The sequence below is a fragment of the Nomascus leucogenys genome, chromosome 4 (assembly GCF_006542625.1).
Source record: "Nomascus leucogenys isolate Asia chromosome 4, Asia_NLE_v1, whole genome shotgun sequence".
Classification (NCBI taxonomy): domain Eukaryota; kingdom Metazoa; phylum Chordata; class Mammalia; order Primates; family Hylobatidae; genus Nomascus; species Nomascus leucogenys.
In genome coordinates, this window is record NC_044384.1 from 84,895,803 (window position 1) to 84,917,669 (window position 21,867).

The 21,867-nt window shown below is 47.8% G+C and overlaps 1 protein-coding gene across 1 annotated transcript in view; it reads left to right on the forward strand.

Annotated features, from left to right (window-relative positions):
* POLA2 (DNA polymerase alpha 2, accessory subunit) overlaps nt 1-20,276 on the forward strand; it is a 36,293-nt gene extending 16,017 nt beyond the window's left edge. Inside the window, exons 6-18 of the mRNA XM_030811180.1 lie at nt 1,151-1,344; nt 1,964-2,052; nt 3,413-3,568; nt 4,088-4,150; nt 4,897-4,939; nt 10,086-10,210; nt 11,402-11,440; nt 12,149-12,222; nt 16,802-16,910; nt 17,196-17,302; nt 18,189-18,248; nt 18,513-18,639; nt 19,772-20,276. Of these exons, the coding sequence (XP_030667040.1) occupies nt 1,151-1,344; nt 1,964-2,052; nt 3,413-3,568; nt 4,088-4,150; nt 4,897-4,939; nt 10,086-10,210; nt 11,402-11,440; nt 12,149-12,222; nt 16,802-16,910; nt 17,196-17,302; nt 18,189-18,248; nt 18,513-18,639; nt 19,772-19,921 (1,336 nt within the window). The 3' untranslated portion in view covers nt 19,922-20,276. The remainder of the gene's footprint in view (nt 1-1,150; nt 1,345-1,963; nt 2,053-3,412; nt 3,569-4,087; nt 4,151-4,896; nt 4,940-10,085; nt 10,211-11,401; nt 11,441-12,148; nt 12,223-16,801; nt 16,911-17,195; nt 17,303-18,188; nt 18,249-18,512; nt 18,640-19,771) is intronic.
* Nucleotides 20,277-21,867: the final 1,591 nt, after the last annotated feature.

Genomic DNA, 21,867 nt, shown 5'->3' on the forward strand with positions numbered 1-21,867 from the left:
TTTGCAACCTGGTATGTAGGGATGGTTCTTATAGACATGCCAGCACCACTGCAGGAGTTATATTCTCCAAATGTCATTACAATGCTCTGAAACCTATAGATCTGTTTACAGCTGTCCCCATGTGAGCATCTTGCTGCATTAAAGGGCCTGCTGTAATGGATGGCTCATGGAGCTTCCCAGGGAAGAGCTTGGAGAAGTTGGCAAAATGCTGCCTAGTCATTTTTTAATGCACACTAATAAAGCTGACAGCAGAAACTGGTTTTGTAATGTATGAAAGTAACTTCTAAATTATTCACGTAGAGGTGGCACTGGAGGTTGAGCTAATTAATCGAGCTCATTTTCTGTAGCCTGTGAAAAGAAAGAATGATGGCATTAATTGTGATGGTGCCCCACATAAAACTGGTTCCTGCAGAGTTTCAGTGCATTAAACAAAGCCTATTTTAAATAGACCTCTCTGTATGGCATGTTTACAACCAGAGGATTAGAAGACCTCACTGTCATCTAAGCAGATCAGCAATATCCATGTGTTTTTAGAGGTGTAATTTACCAGTCAGGGAGTGGAAACGTGAGAACTTGGCAGTTGAGCCTAGAAAAATGGGAATGTTTGCACATCACCAGACTGTTAATTCATTACTTCCCCATCTCCATAGACACTGGGGAAAGTTGATTAATTTTAACTTCATTTTATTATTGTTTCTACCTTGAACCATATTGTGAGTTTTTATATATGCTCAGCAAGTTTTGGCTTATCCACAGTTGCAGGCTCAGATGATGTTCCAATAAATGCTAAAAATCCATAAGAAGAAAAAAATGGGACTTAAAGTTTGCCTTTTAATCAATTCAGAATCTGGGGATTTTTTTGCCTGGCGTAGTTTTAATGCCAAGAGAACGACAACTTTTTAAAATACGTTTCTGTCTCTAAACTTCTCTAAAAATGTTTGGTATTCCTCAGCCTGGTATTCCTCAACCCTTCATTCCTGAAATTCCTTAAAGGTCTGGGTATGTCCAACCCCATTAAATTGATTTGATTTATAAACTGTGAGGCCACCTTCCTTTTCTCCAGTCCCCATTTCCAAAGGTAACCTCATTTTATTCTTCTCTCCCTTTAGATATGAACACAGTAACATTAACCTGTTTTGCTTCCAATTAGTGCTACTCCCTCCCAGAAATACAACTCACGAAGTAACCGAGGAGAAGTGGTTACCTCCTTTGGCTCAGCACAGGGAGTATCTTGGTCTGGGAGAGGAGGAGCTGGACACATTAGCCTGAAGGTCTTGGGATGTCCAGAGGCACTAACTGGGAGCTACAAATCCATGTTTCAGAAGCTGCCAGACATTCGAGAAGGTGATTGTTTTTTTCCCTTTGAAATTCTGGTGGATATAAAACCACCTAGAAGGGTGTAGAGTAACAAAGCTTCAGCTAGGCTGGTAGAACAAGTTCCAAGGTTGCCTTTCAATATATGAGTTGGTAGATGTCCTCATGGAAGCTCTAGTAATGGAGGGACACTGGCGATACTATCAGTGATTGCCCCAAGTCACTTCACTTTGCTAAAAAGCACATAACCATTCCCAGCAGCAAAAACTTGAATGATGTAAAGGAATTCAACTTAAAGATATTCATGGCTCCTTCCTTAGAAGTCTTCTTCAGGTTGGCCTTGACTTGCCTAAAACCTCAGTGAGGACTTGAGTAAAGGGCAGACTTGGAGATGGGGTGGGGTTCATGCTGATTCCCTGGAATTGTGCTATGGGGTCTCCTGTGGCCAGATGGAAGGCCAGATTCAGCAACCAAATATTGGAAAATTGGCAAGGGTTTTAGAAGGTTTAAACTGGCCAGATGTCCAGGCACCCTTCCTGCTTCTGTAAAATGACTGACTTTAATATTTTACAGTGTGCTGTATTTTCTCTTCTTGGCAAGTGAAATGTCTTAAACATAATACTTTTTTTTTCCACTTCTGGGATTGCAGTTCTGACCTGTAAGATAGAGGAACTTGGCAGCGAACTGAAGGAATATTACAAGATTGAAGCTTTCACTCCTTTGCTAGCCCCAGCACAGGTAAGAGTTGTTCTAATAGTTCTCACTAATTAATATTACATTTTTAAATCGATGACCAAGAGGCATTCTTCTTGCTTCCTTTTTTACTTCTTGTCTGTGTTCTAGTTTGAACATCTATCTTGGTTGAATTTGGGAAAATGGGCCCTTCTGAAGAAAGATTTGTAAGTGCTGTCTGGTTTTGTGGCCAGAGAGTGATTTTCTTCCCACTTGGATTAGAGTCTTGCACATAAGCAGACATTGAAGGCCTTGTTTCCCTTGGTGGTGAGTCAGGTAGCTCCCCGGGGATTTCCCACAAGTAGAAGCATTCACATATCGAGATAAAAGGACAGCAGCGAGAATGGGATTTTCAGAATCTTGTTCTCTGGACAATGACTCACAGTCTCTCCCCTGGTTTGGTCTCTTGTTACAAACTGCTGCCAATAGTATCTTTATATCATAGTTTAATCTGGTATATATACCAGTGCTTTCTCTCTAGAACGTTTTCTAATCTAAGGGGAAATATATTCTAGAAGTTTCTTTAAAGTACCTTTGTCAATGTTTACATTCAAAGAATGACCAGTTGGGGAAGTGATGCAGAACTGTGTCATAGAAGGAAGTGTTAGAGGACTTGGAAGGAAGTAATTGAGGGAAGGCAGGGAAGCACAATCACTGGGAAAGATGAGACTTCCTCTGTTTTCTCCCAAGAGTGGGAACAGAACAGAGGAAGCCATGGGGACAGAGATTTTAGCTCAATTAATAAAGAACTTCCTGTTAAGAGGTTGTATGGTATGTGGCTAAGGATATGGCTCTAGAGCCAAATTTCTGGTCTCAAACCCAAGCTTCACCCACAGTTTGACCTTGACTAAATTATCTAACCTCTCTGTTGCTTGTTTTCCTCATCCATAAAATGGGTACAGTAATATCCACCTGATGGTTGTTGCAAGGATTAAATGAGTTAATACATATAAAATGCCTAAGAATACATTTTAGAACAGTGCATGGCATTTAGTAAGCTCAAGAAATGTTAGCTATTATTAAGTAGTTATACTGTCGAAAGATGCAGTGGGCTGCCCTGGGGTGGTGAGGACGGGGTGGGGTGGGCATCCAGGGGCAAGTTCCCCTACACTAGAGATGCTCACACTTAGGCAGCCTCCTAGGAGGGCTCAAGTGCTGGGTGGGTGGGTGGACAAGATGCCCTTTCAGAATTCTTCCATCCTGAGAGTCAGTGATGATGTGGTAGTCACTTCAGGGTCAAAGCAATGCCCTGCCAAGAAATGTATTTGTTGTTTGCAGTTTGTTTTGCTATTCACCCTATTGACTTCAGATTTTGAGTTCCTGCTCCAAAGACTGTCATTCTTATGCTGTGAACTTCCTTTGGTAGGAGCCTGTCACTCTGCTGGGCCAGATTGGCTGTGATAGCAATGGGAAGCTGAACAACAAGTCAGTGATTCTTGAGGGAGACCGGGAACATTCCTCGGGTGCTCAAATTCCAGTGGATTTATCTGAGCTTAAGGAATATTCTCTGTTTCCTGGACAGGTGAGATTGGAGGAGTTCCACCAGGATGCAGGCGCACTCTTTACCCCTGTAGTGTAGGTGCTGTGCCATGCGCAGCTGCTCCTCAGTTCCTGTCTCTGCTGCCATGGGGTGCGGCTGGAGCACATGCCCCAGAGCAGACACCACTGTTGGGATTCCTATTTCCCCCATGCTCTGACCGAAGCTCTGGGACCTGACTGCCCAGCCTTAAATCCCAACTCCCCGCTCCACGAGGTGCATGGCTGTGGACAAGGTACTTAACCATCTAAACTACAGTGTCTTCACTCACAAAATGGAAATAATTCTTACCTCATAGGATTGTTGTGAAAATTAGATCACTTATATAGAGCATAATTATTATTACTAATGCAATGCCCTTAATTCGTTTTCTGCAAAAATGCCGTAAGTTTATGATTACAGAATGAGAGTAGTTGGACAACGCTTTTAACTGCCTCAAAATAATGTATTCCAGACCTTATTGATCTCCACTGCTTAGCAATCCTGTTTGTTTTTGTCTTTCAGGTTGTAATTATGGAAGGAATCAACACCACTGGTAGGAAACTTGTTGCCACCAAACTCTACGAGGTACACAGTGGTACCCCCACTTGCTTCTTGGTTTGCTTCAGGCAAAGTATGTCTGGAAGCTGTCTGTTCTAGAAACTGGTCCTTTTTAGGAGCCCATTTATTTGTTAGTCAGTTCTCCATCTGTAAGTGGGAACCTACCCCTAGGCCAGGGGTCACCAAACTCTTTCTGTAAAGGGCCAGACAGTAACTCTTTTAGACTTTGTAGCTATATGGTCTCTGTCCCAATGACTCAACTCTGCCTTTGTCTACAAAAGCAGCCATAGAGGACTCTTAAACAGATGACTGTGGCTGTGTTCCAATAAAACTTTATTTAAATAGTGGGCTGCAGCCAGATTTGGCCCAGAGGCCATACGCTTACCTATCCCTGATCTAGGCAACAATCCTCCAGAGATTTTCATAGAATTCCAGGAAAAGTAGCAAGAAACCCTTCTCTCCCATCCTTGCCTAGAAGTACACTGATACTTTAGGCACCTGTTTTGCTCCCACTTGTTGCTGGGTGTTTTATGACAATTGAGTAGTGACCTCCCATTACCTGGGTTTCTTTGCCCTCTGAGCAGTATAGAAAAATGGCAGGTCCCATCAGATCCAAGGAGCAAGACAGAGGCACATCCTTCCCCTGCCTTCTCGCTCCTCCCCACTGTCCTCCCGTCACACACCTGCACCACCCCCAACCCGGTGCTCTCCCCTTTCCTTACCAAGGTGATGCCTGGTGCAAGACCTTACTTGAGCTTTTTCCCTGTTTTTAGGGTGTGCCACTTCCATTTTATCAGCCCACTGAAGAGGATGCAGGTGAGTTTCGGTTCAAATATTGTTTTGCCAACAGTGAGGGTGGTAGACATGAGTCCAGGAGTGCAGTTTCCCGAGCCCAAGAAAGCTGCAAAAGCTGCTGAAGAGCAATGTGACCAAGCAGTGAGGGCGCCACCATCGTGAGTTCATAGGTTTTTTGTCACAAGACCCCTGGTCTGAGCCCAGTGAGCGTTAGTCGGCTGTCGCCTGAGTTCTGCCTTCATGAGGCATGTTGTTTAAAGACTAATGTTTAACAGGTATTTTTGAAGGTTGCCTTGGAAAGGAAAAAGATGTACAATTTCAAAAAGAATTTCTTTACATGCAGCATGGGCCAGATGCGGTGGCTCACACCTGTATTCCCAACACTTTGGAAGGCCAAGGTGGGAGGATCACCTGAGGCCGGGAGTTGGAGACTAGCCTGGGCAACATAGGGAGACCCTGTTTCTACTAAAAATTAAAAAAAAAATCAGCTGGGCTGGTGGTGCGTGCCTGTAGTCCTAGCTAATCAGAGGCTGAGACAGGAGGATTGCCTAAGCCCAGGAGTTCAAGGTTGCAGTGACCTATGGTAACACCATTGCACTCCAGCCTGGGTGACAGAGCGAGACTCTGGCTCTTAAAAAAATTAAAATTAATTAATTTTTTGAAAATGTAATGTGGCATCCTGGATTGGATCCTTGAAAAGAAAGGGAACATCAGTGGAACAACTAGCAACGTCTGAATAAAGCCAGGAATTTACTTTTTTATTTTTCTGGCTCTAACACTCAACCTCGAAAATCCAGGAATTTAGTTCACAGTGATATACCAGTATTAATGCCTTAATTTTGACAAATGTTCATGGTTACCTAACATGTTAAGATTAGGGGCCACTGGTGAAAGACACACAGGAACTCTGTACTATCTTTGTAACGTTTCTACAATTCTAAATTTGTTCTAAAGTGAAAACTTAAAAATAATTTTTTTTTTTTTTTTTGAGATGGAGTCTCGCTCTGTCCCCAGGCTAGAGTGCAGTGGCAAGATCTTGGCTCACTGCAAGCTCCGCCTCCCTGGTTCAAGTGATTCTCCTGCCTCAGCCTCCTAAGTAGCTGGGATTACAGGCACACACCACCACGCCCAGCTAATTTTTGTATTTTTACAAAACCCCATAGAGATGGGGTTTCACCATGTTGGTCAGGCTGGTCTTGAACTCCTGACCTTGTGATCCGCCTGCCTTGGCCTCCCAAAATGCTGGGATTGCAGGCATGAGCCACCACGCCCGGCCAAAAATAATTTCTTTAAAACCCTAGTGTTATGTGGTAACTAATCTAGTTGTGGAAAGGCAAAAAGAAAGTTTGACAAACTTTGCTTCTAAATATTTCAACATAATTTCAGCACTTCGCAGGGCTGAGGTGGGAGGATCACTTGAGCCCAGGAGTTTGAAACCAGCCTGGGCAATATGGCGAAAACCTGTCTCTACCAAAAAAAAAAAAAATACAAAAATTAGCTGGGCATGGTGGCATGTGCCTGTGGTCCCAGCTGCCCAGGAGGCTGAGGTGCAGGGGTCACTTGAGCCTGGGAAGTCAAGGCTACAGTAAGCCATGATCATGCCACTGCACTCCAGCATAGGTGACAGAGTAAGACACTGTCTAGATACATAGATAGATAGAATTTATTTATTTCAAGGTGGCCGGGTGTGATGGCTGACATCTGTAACCCAGCACTTTGGGAGGCCAAGGTGAGAGAATTGCTTGAGCCCAGTTTAAGTTTAGCCCCCCGGCACATAGTGGGTCTGCATCTCTACTAAAAATAAAAAAAAATTGGCTTGGTGTGGTTGTGCACACCTGTATAGTCCCCGCTACTTGAGATGCTGAGGTAGGAGGATTGCTTGAGCCCAGGAAGTCAAGGCTGCAGTGAGCCATGATTGTGCCATTGCACTCCAGCCTGGGTGTCAGAGTGAGACCCTGTCTCAAAAAAATAAATATGTATGTATTTCAAGGCTTTTTTTTTTTTTTTTAGAAAGAGGTTCACTCGTTGCCCAGTCTGTAGTGCAATGGCACCATCTCGGCTCACCGCAACCTCCACCTCCCGGGTTCAAGCGATTCTCCTGCCTTAGCCTCCCAAGTAGCTGGGATTACAGGCATGTGCCACCACGCCTGGCTAATTTTGTATTTTTAGTAGAGATGGGGTTTCTCCATGTTGGTCTGGCTGGTCTCAAACTCCCGACCTCAGGTGATCTGCCCACCTCGGCCTCCCAAAGTGCTGGGATTACAGGCATGAGTCACCACACCCAACCCTCAAGGCATTTTTGTAAACACAGTAGAGCACTGTTAAGGATTAGCAACCAGATCACTGATACTAGCATGTTGTCAACACCCCATGCATGTAACAGTGGCCAGAGCCATTCTTGGAGATGACCTAGAATCAGGAGTGAAATTTAGGACTTTGTGATATTGCACATTTTATCAGAAAATACAAGTTTGGCTGGGCGTGGTGGCTCATGCTGGGGCAGGAGGATTGCTTGACCACAGGAGTTTGAGACCAGCCTGAGCAACATGGTGAAACCTCATCTCTACAAAAAGTACAAAAAATTAGGCCGGGCGCAGTGGTTCACACCTGTAATCCCAGCATTTTGGGAGGCCGAGCTGGGTGGATCACACGGTCAGGAGATAGAGACCATTCTGGCCAACAAGCTGAAACCCCATCTCTACTAAAAAATACAAAAATTAGCTGGGCGTGGCAGCATGTGCTTATAATCCCAGCTACTCAGGAGGCTGAGGCAGTAGAATCGCTTGAACCTGGGAGGTAGAGGTTGCAGTGAGCCGAGATCACCACTGAACTCCAGCCTGGCGACAGAGCTAGACTCTGTCTCAAAAAAAAAAAAAAAAAATTAGCTGGATGTGGGCATGGTGGCATGTGCCTATAGTCCCAGCAACCCAGAAGGCTGAGGTGGGAGGATCACTCCCTTGAGTCCAGGAGGTCAAGTCTGCCATGACCCATGATCATACCACCATTGCACTCCAGCCTAGGAGTCAGAGTGAGACCCTATCTCAAAAAAAAAAAACAAAAAAGAAAAAAAAAGAAAATACAAATGTATAGGGGCAAGGGTGGCATGCTGGTATTAGGTCAACTTCAGGTAATGAAATCAACCGGGCTGAGATACCAGGAGCCTGAGCTGTGTACCAGGGAAGCCTTTGGAAGCAGTTTAACAGGTTGTTAATGAACTTTTGTACAAGGAATTAAATGAGGCACTCATGGAGATACAGAATAAGATATGGCCCTCGCCCTCCAGAGACTCACTGCTTACACTGGGGCTCACATCTCCTGTAGGCTTCTCAGAGCCAAACTTAACTTTGTCTCCTACCCCACCAGCACATGAAACTACTCTTCCCCTTGAATGCTCTGTCAGTTCATGGTATTATTACTATGATAGACTGAATCATAGCCCCAGGAATCCCTGGAACCTGTGAATGTTTTACCTTTTGTGGTAAAGGAGACTTTGCCCGTGTGATTAAGTTAAGGCTGTTGAGATGGGGGATTAGCCTGGATTATCCAGGTGGGCCCATTATAATCACAAGGGTCCTTATAAGAGGAATGGCAAGAGAATCAGAGTCAGAGCTTAGAAATGTTAGGCTGCTATGATTTGAGGAAGCCTAAAGAAAAATTTTATTTCAAAATAGAGAAATCTTAGGCTTCTGGCTTTGCCGCTGAAGGTGGGGCCATGAACCAGGGAATGCAGGTGGCATCTGAAAGCTGGAAAAGGCAAGGAAATGGATTCTTCTCTAGAACTTCCAGACAGGAGGAACTCAGCCCTGCCCACACCTTCAGTTTAGGATTTTTGACCTCTGGAACTGTAATATAATAAATATGTGGGCTTTTTTTTTTTTTTTTTTTTGAGACAGAGTCTCACTGGAGTGCAGTGGGCATGATCACAGCTCACTGCAGCCTCAACCTCCCAGGCTCAAGCAATCCTCCCACTTCAAGTAGCTAGGACTATAGGCTCAGGAGGTATGCACCACCCTGCCCAGCTAATTTTTTGTAGAAACAAGGTTTCACCATGTTGCCTAGGCTGGTCTCAACCTCCTGAGCTCAAGGGATCCTCCCGTCTTAGCCTCTCAAAGTGCTGGAATTACAGGCGTTGAGCCACCACATGCGGCCAAATTCGTGTTGTTTTAAGGCATTAAGTTTGTGATAACTTGTTATAGCAACAATAGGAAACTAACACAACAGCATGTTAAGAAGCCAGGGATCTTTGGATTTTGTTGTTGTAAGCCACAGAAACTGGCTCAGACTAACAAGAAAGCAGGAATTTATTAGGGGAGATCAGGTAGCTCACAGACTGGACAAGTGGCTAGAAACCCAGGCTTGGAACCAAGATGAGAGCCCAGGAACTCTAGCATCCAGGTAGCAAGAATTCCCCAGCTGTCTCATCTGGGCACTTCGGCTGGAATAAGTTAGCTCTAATCTTTTTTCTCTCCTTGGATCGTTCATCTCAAGATTGCGGACCCTGGGAGGAGAGTGTGAATGGCATAAACTGGGTCATGTGCCTGCCCTTGGCTAGAGGAAGACAGAGCACCCAATTTATAGCCCCATGTAGTCTGCCTAGCGGAGGGGAGGGCTGATTCTCCAAAAGGAAAGTAGCTGCTGTTAGGAAAAAGGCAAAGCGTGATGGGTGGCCCCTGCACCCCATCACCCTGGAGTCTCCCGTTGCAGTCTCCCGTTCCCCCGCCTGTCTTTCTGGGCTCTTCAGTACCTCACATTCTCCAGCCACACTGGACCAGCAGACATTTCCTAACACTGAGCACACTCAGGTCTCAATGCTGTCCTGTACCCTGCCTTGCCCTTGATCCCCAAAAATTCTCAAATGTGTTAGCAAATTCCACCTTGGTAAATTCTTTCCTGACTGCCACTTTCCTGGAATCTTTCATGTGCACAGCTCGTAAAGTTTCTACTGCGTGTTCTAGGTATTCATGTACCTGCCGGTCTCTGTCTCTACCACCTAGTGGAGTGTTCTTGGAGGGTGGACATGAGGTCTTCCTTACCTTGGGTCCCCAGAGTTGCACACATAAAGGACTCAATGAGTTGAATCCTGTGGCATTTACCATCATTGTCCTTTCTCCTCCCACCATTCTAATACTAGTCCTCTTCTCATCAAGACCTATAACCTCTGTCTTAGACTTTGAGCAAAGCATGGTCCTGGTTGCCTGTGGACCATACACCACGTCTGACAGCATCACGTATGACCCCCTGCTCGACCTGATTGCTGTCGTCAACCATGACCGGCCAGATGTCTGCATCCTGGTAAGAGGCACCAGTGGGAAAGCTGAGGAGTCAGCCTTGGAAAATGGCTTTAATGCAGTTCTAAATTTTTAGGAAGCATGTCAGTCCCTCCTTTTAGAAAATATCTTTTCATTCTTAATCTACATCTTTGGAGAGGTATACATGATCTATGGGCCTTTGCTAGATTCAAAAGCCCAACTTTGGCCGGGCGCAGTGGCTCATGCCTGTAATCCTAACACTTTGGAGGCCAAGGTGTGTGGATCACTTGAGGGCAGGAGTTCTAAGCCAGCCTGGCCAACATGGTGAAACCCTGTCTCTACTAAAAATACAAAAAAATTAGCTGGGCGTGGTGGCAGGTGCCTGTAATCCCAGATACTTGGGAGGCTGAGGCAGGAGAATTGCTTGAACCTGGGAGGCAGAGGTTGCAGTGAGCTGAGATTGCACCACTGCCCTCCAGCCTGGGCAACAGAGTGAGACTCCATCTCAAAAAATAAAAATAAAAGCCCAACTTTTTTTTTCCACCCTTCGTTGATTTTACAGTATTCTTACCTCTTTCTCATTACTCCAACTTCTGAACTAATCTCTTTTTAAATCTCAAAATACTATTATTAGCATGGTGATCAATTTCCCTTGCTAGGTTTAGAAAGTCAGAAAGCCCAGTGTGCATTTTTTTGGTTGGTTGGTTGGTTTTGAGACGGAGTTTCACTCTGTCACCTAGGCTGGAGTACAGTGGTATGATCTCGGCTCACTGTAGCCTCCACCTCCTGGGCTCAAGTGAGCCTCCCCTATCCTCCCTGAGTCTTCCGAATAGCTTGGACTACAGGCACATGGCACCATGCCCTACTAATTTTTGTATTTTTTGTAGAGAGAGGGTTTCACCATATTGCCCAGGCTAGTCTTGAACTCCTGGGCTCAGGCAGTCTGCCCACCTCAGCCTCCCAAAGTGCTAGGATTACAGGCGGGAGCCCAGTGTTATAGTGGTTATGGGGCTCTGGGAGCCTCCCTCTATCCAGGGCACACGTGTTTCTGCCTGTGAAATTGGCTTGGTGCCCCCGCCAACCCATCTGCTAGCTGTCCCCAGGCTCTACAGGCAGCCTTGGAGGGACAGATGAGCCCTCCACAGGGAACTGCCAGAAGAGGTGATCTGAAGTCGTTCACAGACACAAGTGATTCTGATTTGTTCTTTTGGTGTCTTTGTTTCTCCTCGTGCAGTTTGGCCCTTTCCTGGATGCTAAGCATGAACAGGTGGAGGTGAGTGGGCTGGGGTGGGAAGGGGTCCTGGGTACTTGCGTTCAGTCAGGCTCTCACTTTTCATTTTTTAGTGTTTATCCCACATCTGTAACAAACACATTTAAGTCCTGTGGCTAATCAGAAAATCATTTTAGCAGAGCACTTTATTAATAAAGATCTGGAATCCAAGGGCTTCCTTTCACCAGAATACAAGGCTGTCTGGAAGTTGGGGGAGGGACATATCAGTCCTAATGTTCCTTTGTTTGTGATGCCTGCTGCTAAGGCACAAGAGCACTAGCACAAATGCAGGTGTCTGGCAGTCACAGGCTGCCCTGTGAAAGAACCTGTCCTGGCCAATACCCCAAGCTTATAACTCATCTTGCTGTCCTTTGCATAAAACACGAATGGTCCTTCCTGGGACATCTCCATGGCTGAGGTCTGGGACCTCCAATCCTTTGTCTCACGATACTTTACCTTCCATGGAAAATATTTCAAAGTACTCTTCCTTTTAGTCTCTCTCAGATTGCATTCAAGAGGGTTAATTCCCACATCTCTCCTGCCTTCGACTAGACTTAGCTCCTTAAGACAAAGACCACATCTTTTTCATCTTTGCGTCTCCTTCAGCTCCTAGCTCAACAGCTGACATCTATGGGTCACCTAACAATGTTAAACAAGTGAATAAACACCAAACATCTGCCGTCTAAATCTATCTCCTTTCCTTTCTTGCAGAATTGTCTACTGACAAGTCCATTTGAAGACATTTTCAAGCAGTGTCTACGAACAATTATTGAAGGCACAAGAAGGTCAGATTTCAAAACACTGGACAGAACCTTAAGCTTCCTATGTTTCTCCAGAGCTTCCCATTAAGAAACTGAAACTGTTTAAAAGTCGTGGCAGGGCCAGGCTCAGTGGATCACACCTGTAATCCCAGCACTTTGGGAGGCCAAGGCGCGGGTGCATCACCTGAGGTTAGGAGTTTGAGACCAGCCTGCCCAACATGGTAAAACTCTGTACTAAAAATACAAAATTAGCCAGCTGTGGTGGTGGGCACCTATAATCCCAGCTACTCGGGAGGCTGAGGCAGGAGAATCACTTGAAACCGGGAGGCAGAGGTTGCAGTGAGCCAAGATGGTGCCCTTGCACTCCAGCCTAGGCAAAAAGAGCGAAACTCCATCTCAAAAAAAAAAAAAAAAAAGTCGGACGTGGTGGCTCACACACTTTGGGAGGCCAAGGCAGGCGGATCACCTGAGGTCAGGAGTTCAAGACCAGCCTGATCAACATGGTGAAACCCTATCTCTACTAAAAATACAAAATTAGCTGGGTGTAGGCCGGGCGCGGTGGCTCACGCTTATAATCCCAGCACTTTGGGAGGCCGAGGCGGGTGGATCACGAGGTCAGGAGATCGAGACCACGGCGAAACCCCGTCTCTACTAAAAATACAAAAAAAATTAGCCAGGCGTGGTGGCGGGCGCCTGTAGTCCCAGCTACTCGGAGAGGCTGAGGCAGGAGAATGGTGTGAACCCGGGAGGCGGAGCTTGCAGTGAGCCGAGATTGCACCACTGCACTCCAGCCTGGGTGACAGAGCGAGAGTCCCTCAAAAAAAAAAAAAAAAAATTAGCTGGGCGTGGTGGCACATGCCTGTAATCCCAACTACTGGGGAGGCTGAGGCAGGAGAATTGCTTGAACCCGGGAGGCAGAAGTTGCAGTGAGCCGAGACCACACCATTGCACTCCAGCCTGGGCAACAAGAACAAAACTCCTTTTCCAAAAAAAAATCATGGCAGTTCCTATTCTTCCTTTTGAACTACCGAGATCAGCTAGAACCCTTGAACTTCAAGTGCAAGTTAAGAGGCATCTCTGTAAAACACAAAGATAAACATACTTGAAAGGACAAGGCTGCATCAGCTCTCACTCTTTGGTTGCTCTTTCTCTTCTATACTTGGTTCCTTTTCTCACTCCCTTTTGTATAAACTAATATTCCACGGGAATCTTCCCAGGATGGTTTTGAGAAGTGTTTGATGACTTACGCAGTGAAATCCTGTGAGACCCCAAACATCTCGTTGTGTAAGTGATTGTTTTGGGTGAGCCCAAGTTCTCCCAAGTCAGTGCTTCCCCAGGGTGCGTGGGAGGCCACCAGTGGCTACAGCTGGTGGTAGAAACTCTCAGTGAGGGTGGGGCCTTGAATCCTTGCCATAGACCAAACGGAAGGAACTGTGAGAGGTCACAGCAGTGATGAGAGAGCTGTGCAGTTCTCATTTGAGAGGAAAGTCACTGTTCCAGGAAGAGGCTAAAGCCGGGAGTGGAAAGTTATTCAGAAATCTGACAGCCTCCATTCCTGTCCCTTTCCCCCAGTGCCAGAGTTTGAAAGAAGTTGGTATAGGTGGTAGATCTCCTCACAAGATCTGCATGCCTGTAGCTGAGCTAATAAAATACAAGTATTCCTGAGGCTAAGCTTTTAAAAACAAGTCTGTCACAAAGGTGGTTTTTAAAATAAGATGTCTAACCTTCCGCCTTTTAGCCATGAAAACTGATCCTAGAATCAATAAGTTGTAACACTACCTTCTTGTACCAGCAGTGTGGGCCAGGATGGTAGATGTCACAGCTGGAATAAAGAACATCCCCCAACTCACCCCAGAATCAGAGACTTGGGTTGTGCCAGTGACAACCATGGCTGGTTCTGCCCTTTCTTCCCTCCCTCCCTCAAATGAAGGTGATGCAGGTGCCTTCCCACTTCCCCAGATTTGCTGTGATCCTGGTCAAGGTCATCAGGCCTGGAGAGGTTAGAACTCCTCAGGAGATAGGCCCCCAAAACACAGGAGCAGGGCTGTGTTCTCCTTTTGTCAGCCCTTGGGGACAGGCAGGGACTGTGTTGTAGTGCCCTAACACTGGCTGGGTGCTTTCAGTTTGAGGTCGGGTTCTGTTTTTGGTTCCTTACCCCATGTGGTATTGACAGCAGTGATAGAAATAAAGCACAGATGAGGCATTGTCACACTGGGGATGAGAGCCCAGCACCACCAGGCACTTTCATCTATGGCTAGTGTGTGCCACGGGGCAGGGGGAGCTGCCCCACCCTTCTAGAAACAGTATATAAACAGTTCTTGGGCAGAGGATTTCTTTGTATTCCTGAGAGGTCAGAAATGCAGAGCATTAAGCTGAGTCATCATTAGCAAAAGTCAGAGCCAGGCTAAGCGCAGGGGCTCACACCTATAATCCCAGCACTTTGGGAGACTGAGGCGGGCAGATCACTTGAGGTCAGGAATTCAAGACCAACCTGGCCAACATGGCGAAAACCCATCTCTACTAAAACTACAAAAATTAGCCAGACATGGTGGTGGGTGCTTGTAGTCTCAGCTACTCAGGAGGCTGAGGCAGAATTGCTTGAACCCAGGAGATAGAGGTTGCAGTGAGCCGAGATCGCAGCACTGTACTCCAGCCTGGGCGACACGGCAAGACTCCACCTCAAAAAAAGAGAGAAAAAAAAAGCCAGAGCCAGTGAGAAAGCACCTCAGAGGAAGCGAGCAGAGCCCGCGGTTCTCGTCCTGTTTGCGGGAGCAGCTGGAGGACCCTCCCGCTGTGACGTACGAGGTTGTGCAATGCTGAGCATAGTTGGGATGTTTTTCTGATCCCTCCTTCTATAGCCGCTTTCTAACCATGAGCAGGAAGTCTATTTCCTCCTTAACTATTGCCCTTCCAAAGCCTACACTGAAACAGGGCAATTTTGTCCCTTGAGAGCAGCCAGCTGCACCTCAGTCCTTTGTGTTCATCATAGACGTCAAGCCCTTGAGATGTGGAGCACAGATTGTCCCATTCAAGTTACCCTGCGGCCTGTTTACCAGACCCTGGCACCCAAATGGTGGACTGGATCATCCTAGTGAGCTTCTCAGTGTCAAAGGGACAATAATGAATATGCAAACACTTTTGGTCTCAGGATTCTGATTTTCTGTTATAGATGTCTCAGTTCACACTCTAAGAGGACACCACAGTGATAAGGGTCACCAGCTGTCACCAGCACCTTTGTCACATGTGAAAGTGTATGTATGTCTGAGAAGTCCACACGTTTTAAGCAAGAGACGGAGATGGAAATGAGAGCTATTGGTGAATTTTAAACCTGCCCGCAAAGTAATACTTTATACCTATTTTATTTATAAATGGCCCCTCTGCCAAGGTCATCTAAGGGAACCAAGGAAATGGGGCTTTCTTTCTCTTTTGTGTGGCCGGGAAAAATAAATAGTTGGCCCCCAGAGTTACAACTTTCTTCTTCACTTGTATGTTGTAATCCTAGAGATTCTCCTGCTCCATCAAAGGAAACATCTGCTGTCATCTGTGCTTTTACTGTTGCTGTTAAATATTTCTTTCATTTTCTCATGACAGCCTGCTGAGAAATAGAAACTCAGGGCATTACTTCCATGTGTGAGAGGGGAGGGATGCGATGGCTCAGGGAGAGGCCACTTGGGTTTTTCTGCCTCCCGCTGGAAATGTCTGTGTCTTGGTTGTCCAGTAATTATGGCCCAGTGTTCAGTCAGTCAGAGGGTTTCAGCTGGATCTTCTAAATACGAAGGCAGGCCAGGCGTGGTGGCTCACACATGTAATCCCAACACTTTGGGGGGCCAAGGTGGGTGGATCACTTGAGGCCAGGAGTTTGAGACCAGCCTGGCCAACATGGTGAAACCCTGTCTGTACTAAAAATAACAAAAATTAGCTGGGTGTGGTGGTGTATACCTGTAGTTGCAGCTACTCAGGAGGCTGAGACACAAGTATCACTTGAACCCAGAAGATGTAGGTTGCAGTGAGCCCACATCATGCCACTGCACTCCGGCCTGGGCGACAGAGTGAGGCTCTGTCTCAAAAAAACAAAAAACGGCAGTCTCAGGGTCTTTTTAGTATTCCTGCCTTCTCCCTAGGAAAGATGCCTCAGCTCCATGCACCCTACCAAGGTGTGGCAGGGACACTGTTTAATGCCTGCAAGCTACACCTGCTTAGAAGATGTAATGAGTCCAAGCTGTGGTTTAAACTCTGGCTCTGAGGCTGTGATTCTTTATTCACATCCTTGTCTTTCTAGACTTTCTAGATCTCCATTTCTTTGCCCCTTTTTCTGCCAAAAAATAGTCTCCATCCTCTCAGTAGAAAACCACACAGAGCAACAAGAAAGTGTCCCAGGCAATCGGAGCCTGTCCAGATGGATGGGTGTGAAGTAGAACAAATTGTCCTTCACTCCCAGTGTCCCATGGGAAACAGCGTCTGTTCATAACAGAGTGCAGTTCTGAGCTGCCTCCCTGGGAGTGGGCTCTGCCTCCAGCCTGAGGCATCCTGCCTGTTGTGCAGCTGTTCCAACTCAACTGCACTCACTTTTCTCACTCTTCTGTTTGTTCTTTTGCCATACTAGCTCCGGCTCCCACCTTGTCTTTGTCCCGTCATTGAGAGATGTGCACCATGAGCCTGTGTACCCCCAGCCGCCTTTCAGCTACTCCGATCTGTCTCGAGAGGACAAAAAGGTAGCAGCACCCACTCCTTGACTAGCAGGCAGCCAGAATCCAGCATGCCTCTGCCACTGGCTCTGGCCCTGAAGGGGAGGGTGGAGAGGCCTCTTTAGGGCATGCGTACAGCCTGAATCTTAAGCTCTTTTTTTTAAACAGGCAAATGTGTCCATAAGTTTGATGTATGTTGGTTTGGTCCCCCTTTCCGTGGTCTCCCCAGCCCTCAGACAACCCCCACTTTTCATGGGAAGATGTTTCTAGCTTTGGCATACAAATGTTTGTTTCAATCTGTTCTCATTTTAGCAAGTACAGTTTGTGTCGGAGCCCTGCAGCCTCTCCATAAATGGAGTGATCTTCGGCCTGACGTCCACAGATCTGCTTTTCCACCTGGGGGCCGAGGAGATCAGTAGGTAAGAAGTGTGTTTCAGTCCCCAAGCAAGATGACTGGCTTTCTGGTCCCAGCCCTTTCTGCAGCCAAGAAAATCAAGGGGCTGCTTGACAGTCTTGACTAGAGAGTCCTGAAAGCAGCAAGCTGTGCCAGACCCTCCGGCCATCTGAGTTTCTCTGTACCCAAGGGGAGGGGTTGGATGCATTAGTTTCTGTTACCACCTCTCTAAACTGCGTTTGAGACCCCAAAGAACCACGTCCATTCTGTCTTTGCACTTAAAGCCATCAAAATTCATCTACATTTTCTTTTCTGCTCCCCTTTTTTTCATTTCCCAAATTTGTGACCTGAAAACAAATGTGGACATCCTGTTTGTGGAAGATAAACTGGGAATTTTCTCTGAAGGGTTTTCTTCATTACCAGTATAACATCCAGCTCTGCAGAGAATCAGGCCCTGACAAATTTGTTGAGTTGAAGTTGGGCAGCTCCGTTCTGCCGTCATCCTTGATGGGAAGGGGCGTGTGAAGCGACTCGTGTGTGAAGCGAGACGGGTGCGGCTCCTTGGCTGAGGTTTGAGATTCAGGTCAGCCTGGCTACACACCCGCCTCACAATGGTGCCAATTTTGCATCCTCTTGCACGGTACGGTGCTGGCTAATGGCCTTCCTTGATCTTGATTACGAGGGATTCCTGTGCTTTCCCTTCTCAACCCGGTGTCCTGCGTCCCTCCTCATGTGGGGACAGACCGAGCTCCTTGTGGGTGGGTCTTTAAACTTCCCCAGAGGCATCCTCCTCTTGTTGCTGGGCCTTGGCCATTTAGCTTCTCTCTGGTTTATTAAATTCTCCAGTCTTCCCTGAAGAGAAATGGGCTGAAAAACAGGGTTCTGTGTTCATGCTTTCTTTTCTTTCCCAGTTCTTCTGGAACTTCAGACAGATTCAGCCGAATACTCAAGCACATCCTGACCCAGAGGAGGTGAGCTTGCCGCTGGGACCCCCAACTGTGGAGAGGGTGCCTTGGGGTCATGGAGCTATGACAAGCATGACTGTAAGAGCCTTCACCAGGCTACCAGCAGGGAACTTTACCCTGTGATGACAAGCCTGCATTCTGCCCCCCACACACAGAGAAAAAGTCGGTCTGTGGATGCCAGCAGCATGAAAGCCAGTACCTAGGGGGACTCTGTCTGAGAAGGGGGCCCCCCAGTCAGCTACTGCTGACAATTTCTCTCTGTCTCTGTAGCTACTACCCGCTCTACCCGCCCCAAGAAGACATGGCCATTGACTATGAGACGTTCTATGTCTACGCACAGCTGCCTGTCACCCCAGATGTCCTCATCATCCCATCAGAGCTGAGGTACTTCGTGAAGGTAGGTTTGAACTCTGCTTTTTCCCAGAAACACCAGAACCCAGTCTTTGATTTTCCCTTCTAGACCACCCGGCACTCACCCCTCGTGGGTCTGCTGATGGGGATGGGGCCTCTAGCACCCTGCCCTGTGGCCTTGTTTCTTTGGGGAGGTGGTGGGACCAGAAAACAAACAACTCTGTCAGTAAAATGCTTGAGCAAACAGTGTCCTCTCCTCCCTCCCCAAGAGAACGAGAGCCCAGGTGACTAGGAAGGCCCTCAAATAACGGCTTTCACCAGGCCACATAGAGGTGACCTGGGGAAGATTTCATATGTACACTTTCCTGTCCTCTGCCTCCCAAATTCTGAGATGACCTCCAAGTGGGCTCAGCTGGGAATACCTTGAAGAAGCTATTGGGTCATTCTGATCTCTGCCACCCTTCCTTTAGCCCTGCCTGCCTTGGAGTTAGGTCCCTTACAAGGAATCTGCCTAGACCAGTCCCCCTCTTGCCAAATGAGAACTAGTTCAACCTCAAGAGGTTAAAAAAAAGTTTTGCACATGAGAAAGCAGTAAACAGCTAGATCAGGTTTGTCTCCAAGTTTGGGAGCTGATTGTAATTCTGCCAAGTCACCTCATTCTTCTGTTTGAAAGACTTAAAAGGAATTCAAAGCTTTCTAGTAACAAGTTAACGTATGTGATTGAGGCTGGGCGCAGTGGTTGACAATTGTAATCCCAGCACTTTGGGAGGCCGAGGTGGGTGGATCACCTGAGGTCAGGAGTCTGAGACCAGCCTGGCCAACATGGTAAAACCCCATCTCTACTAAAAATACAAAAATTAGCCAGGCGTGGTGGTGTGGGCACCTGTAATCCCAGCTACCTGGGAGCCTGAGGCAGGAGAATCGCTGGAACCCGGGAGGTGGAGGCTGCAGTGAGCTGAGATCTCACCACTGCACTCCAGGCTGGGCAACAGAGCGAGACTCTGTCTCAAAAAAAAAAAAAAAAAAAGTGACTGAAAATGTATCTGGTTGTTTGGTTGCCTTCGTTTCCATTTTCTAAAACCCTCTTGGGGTCCAGCCATCTGATGGCACTTCTTTTTCACATTGGTTCCCAGTTAGTTGAGGCTCTCCAAACCTGTCTCCTCTCCTCTCCTCCCCAGGATGTCCTCGGCTGTGTCTGTGTGAACCCCGGGCGCCTTACCAAAGGGCAGGTGGGAGGCACCTTCGCCCGACTCTACCTCAGGAGGCCGGCAGTGGACGGGGCAGAGAGGCAGAGTCCGTGCGTTGCTGTGCAGGTCGTCAGGATCTGAGGCTTCTGTCCTCTGCTGTTCTCTGCTGTGTGGGCCCTTAAAGTCTTAGCCAAGAGCCAAGACATAGCCCTGTGACAAGGTGAACAGTTGGATGGGAAAGGAGAGAGGAGCCAGCGAGGGAGGGGCAGCTGCAGTGACCAGGTCCAGCAGGGAGTGATCGTGCAGCCGGGCCTGCCTGTGAGTGGTGCCTCTCCTGGAAGGAAGCTCTTGCTTCTCAGTCCATGCTCCGTGTCCAGAAGTAAGCCAGCTGTGGATCCTGCCCACTCAGAAAAGGCGAGAAGTCTTCGTGATTTTCTGCATGAATCAAACACAGACACGACTTTTGGAGAAATTAAATTCTGAGTGTGACTTCTGAGTTTGACCTTTCTTCTTTTTTCTTTTATTTATTTATTTTTTTGAGACGAAGTCTCGCTCCGTCGCCCAGGCTGGAGTGTAGTGGCGCGATCTCGGCTCACTGCAAGCTCCGCCTCCCGGGTTCACACCATTCTCCTGCCTCAGCCTCCCGAGTAGCTGGGACTACAGGCGCCCGCCACCACGCCTGGCTAATTTTTTGTATTTTTAGTGGAGACGGGGTTTCACCATGTTAGCCAGTATGGTCTCGATCTCCTGACCTCGTGATCTGTCCACCTCAGCCTCCCAAAGTGCTGAGATTACAGGCGCTAGCCACTGCGCCCGGCCCCTTTCTTCTATTTTCTTTATCCTGGTAGTAGACAAAGAATGTTGCCCATTTGACCTATGTCCAGAGAAGGCAGAGTATTGGTCACACTGGGTTTCTGTCTAGCTCCAGTCCTGTCCAGTGGGTAACTCTCAGCCCCACCCCTCATCCCCCAAAGGCCCCAGCGACCTCTATGCTGCAGAGGTGCACTGGGCGGGCCCTAGAGCTGGGCTGCAGAGCAAGCAACTGGCCGGATGCCTGGGCCTCCCTGTGCGGTTCCTCACATGCATGCTGTGGTCCCAGCCTGACCTCTCCATCTGGAGGGGGCCGCCTCGCTGGGCTGTTCCAAAGCTGGAGTCCTGGTGGCAGCTGCTTTGCCAAGTCACGCAGTAGCCAGGGCTTGCCTGCAGCCCAGAACACTCAGACGGGGTCAGGCCTTCCAGGGTTCACAGCACGTCCTATGCCCCTGTGTCCTGGCATCTGGGGAAAAGATGTCACTGGCCAGGCGTGGAGTGGCTTCCTGCCCTAAGCTGGCAGGCTGTCCTGCCTCACATGCCAGAGCCAAGACCGGCAAACCCCAGCTATCAGGGCAGGGAAGTGGGCAAAGGGGCAGCAAGCTGCTGATGTCTATGCCTTGACTCAGAGATAAATAGGTGACCTAACAGTGGCCAACTTTTGCCTCTCACCTTTCTGACGGTGAAATGGAATCGAGCCCCAGACCTGACCAGGGTACAGTAAAAGGTCTCCCTTTAAACACAAGGAGCAGCTGTTTTATTTCATTGGTTTTATAGGCGCCTCCTCTGAGGCCAAGAATTAGGAACTCATCCCTGTGTGGGAGTGGATTTTTCCCTTCTTCCCCAGCTCCTCCACACATGAAGCAGCCAGCTGTGTTCCACGGGGGCACCATGACTTGTCAGCCTCCGGATGTGGAATTTTGGGAGCCCAGGCAACGGTTGCCTGGATACCAGTCATGTGACTGTTGGAAATGATCTGGGAGGGCCGGGAGGGCCGTAGCAGGCATTTAAGAGTCAGACAGAGAAAGCGGGATGCGAACCCCTAGAGCAGACAGGTCTGGCAGGCGTGCCTCTGCCACCAGACAGTTCCTTTTTGCTCTTGTCAGGAAGGTGCCAAGTGACTGCTGGCTGACCGTCCCTAGACCCCACTTCAGCTGTGTCACCAGTTTCCCCAGGCATCTGTCGTCCCAGGCATTCTCAAGCAGGCTCTGGGGGCGTGTCAGTGATGGAGGGTGGAGGGTGCCCAGGAGGTCAGGCCCGTCTGCCTCACAGCCCCC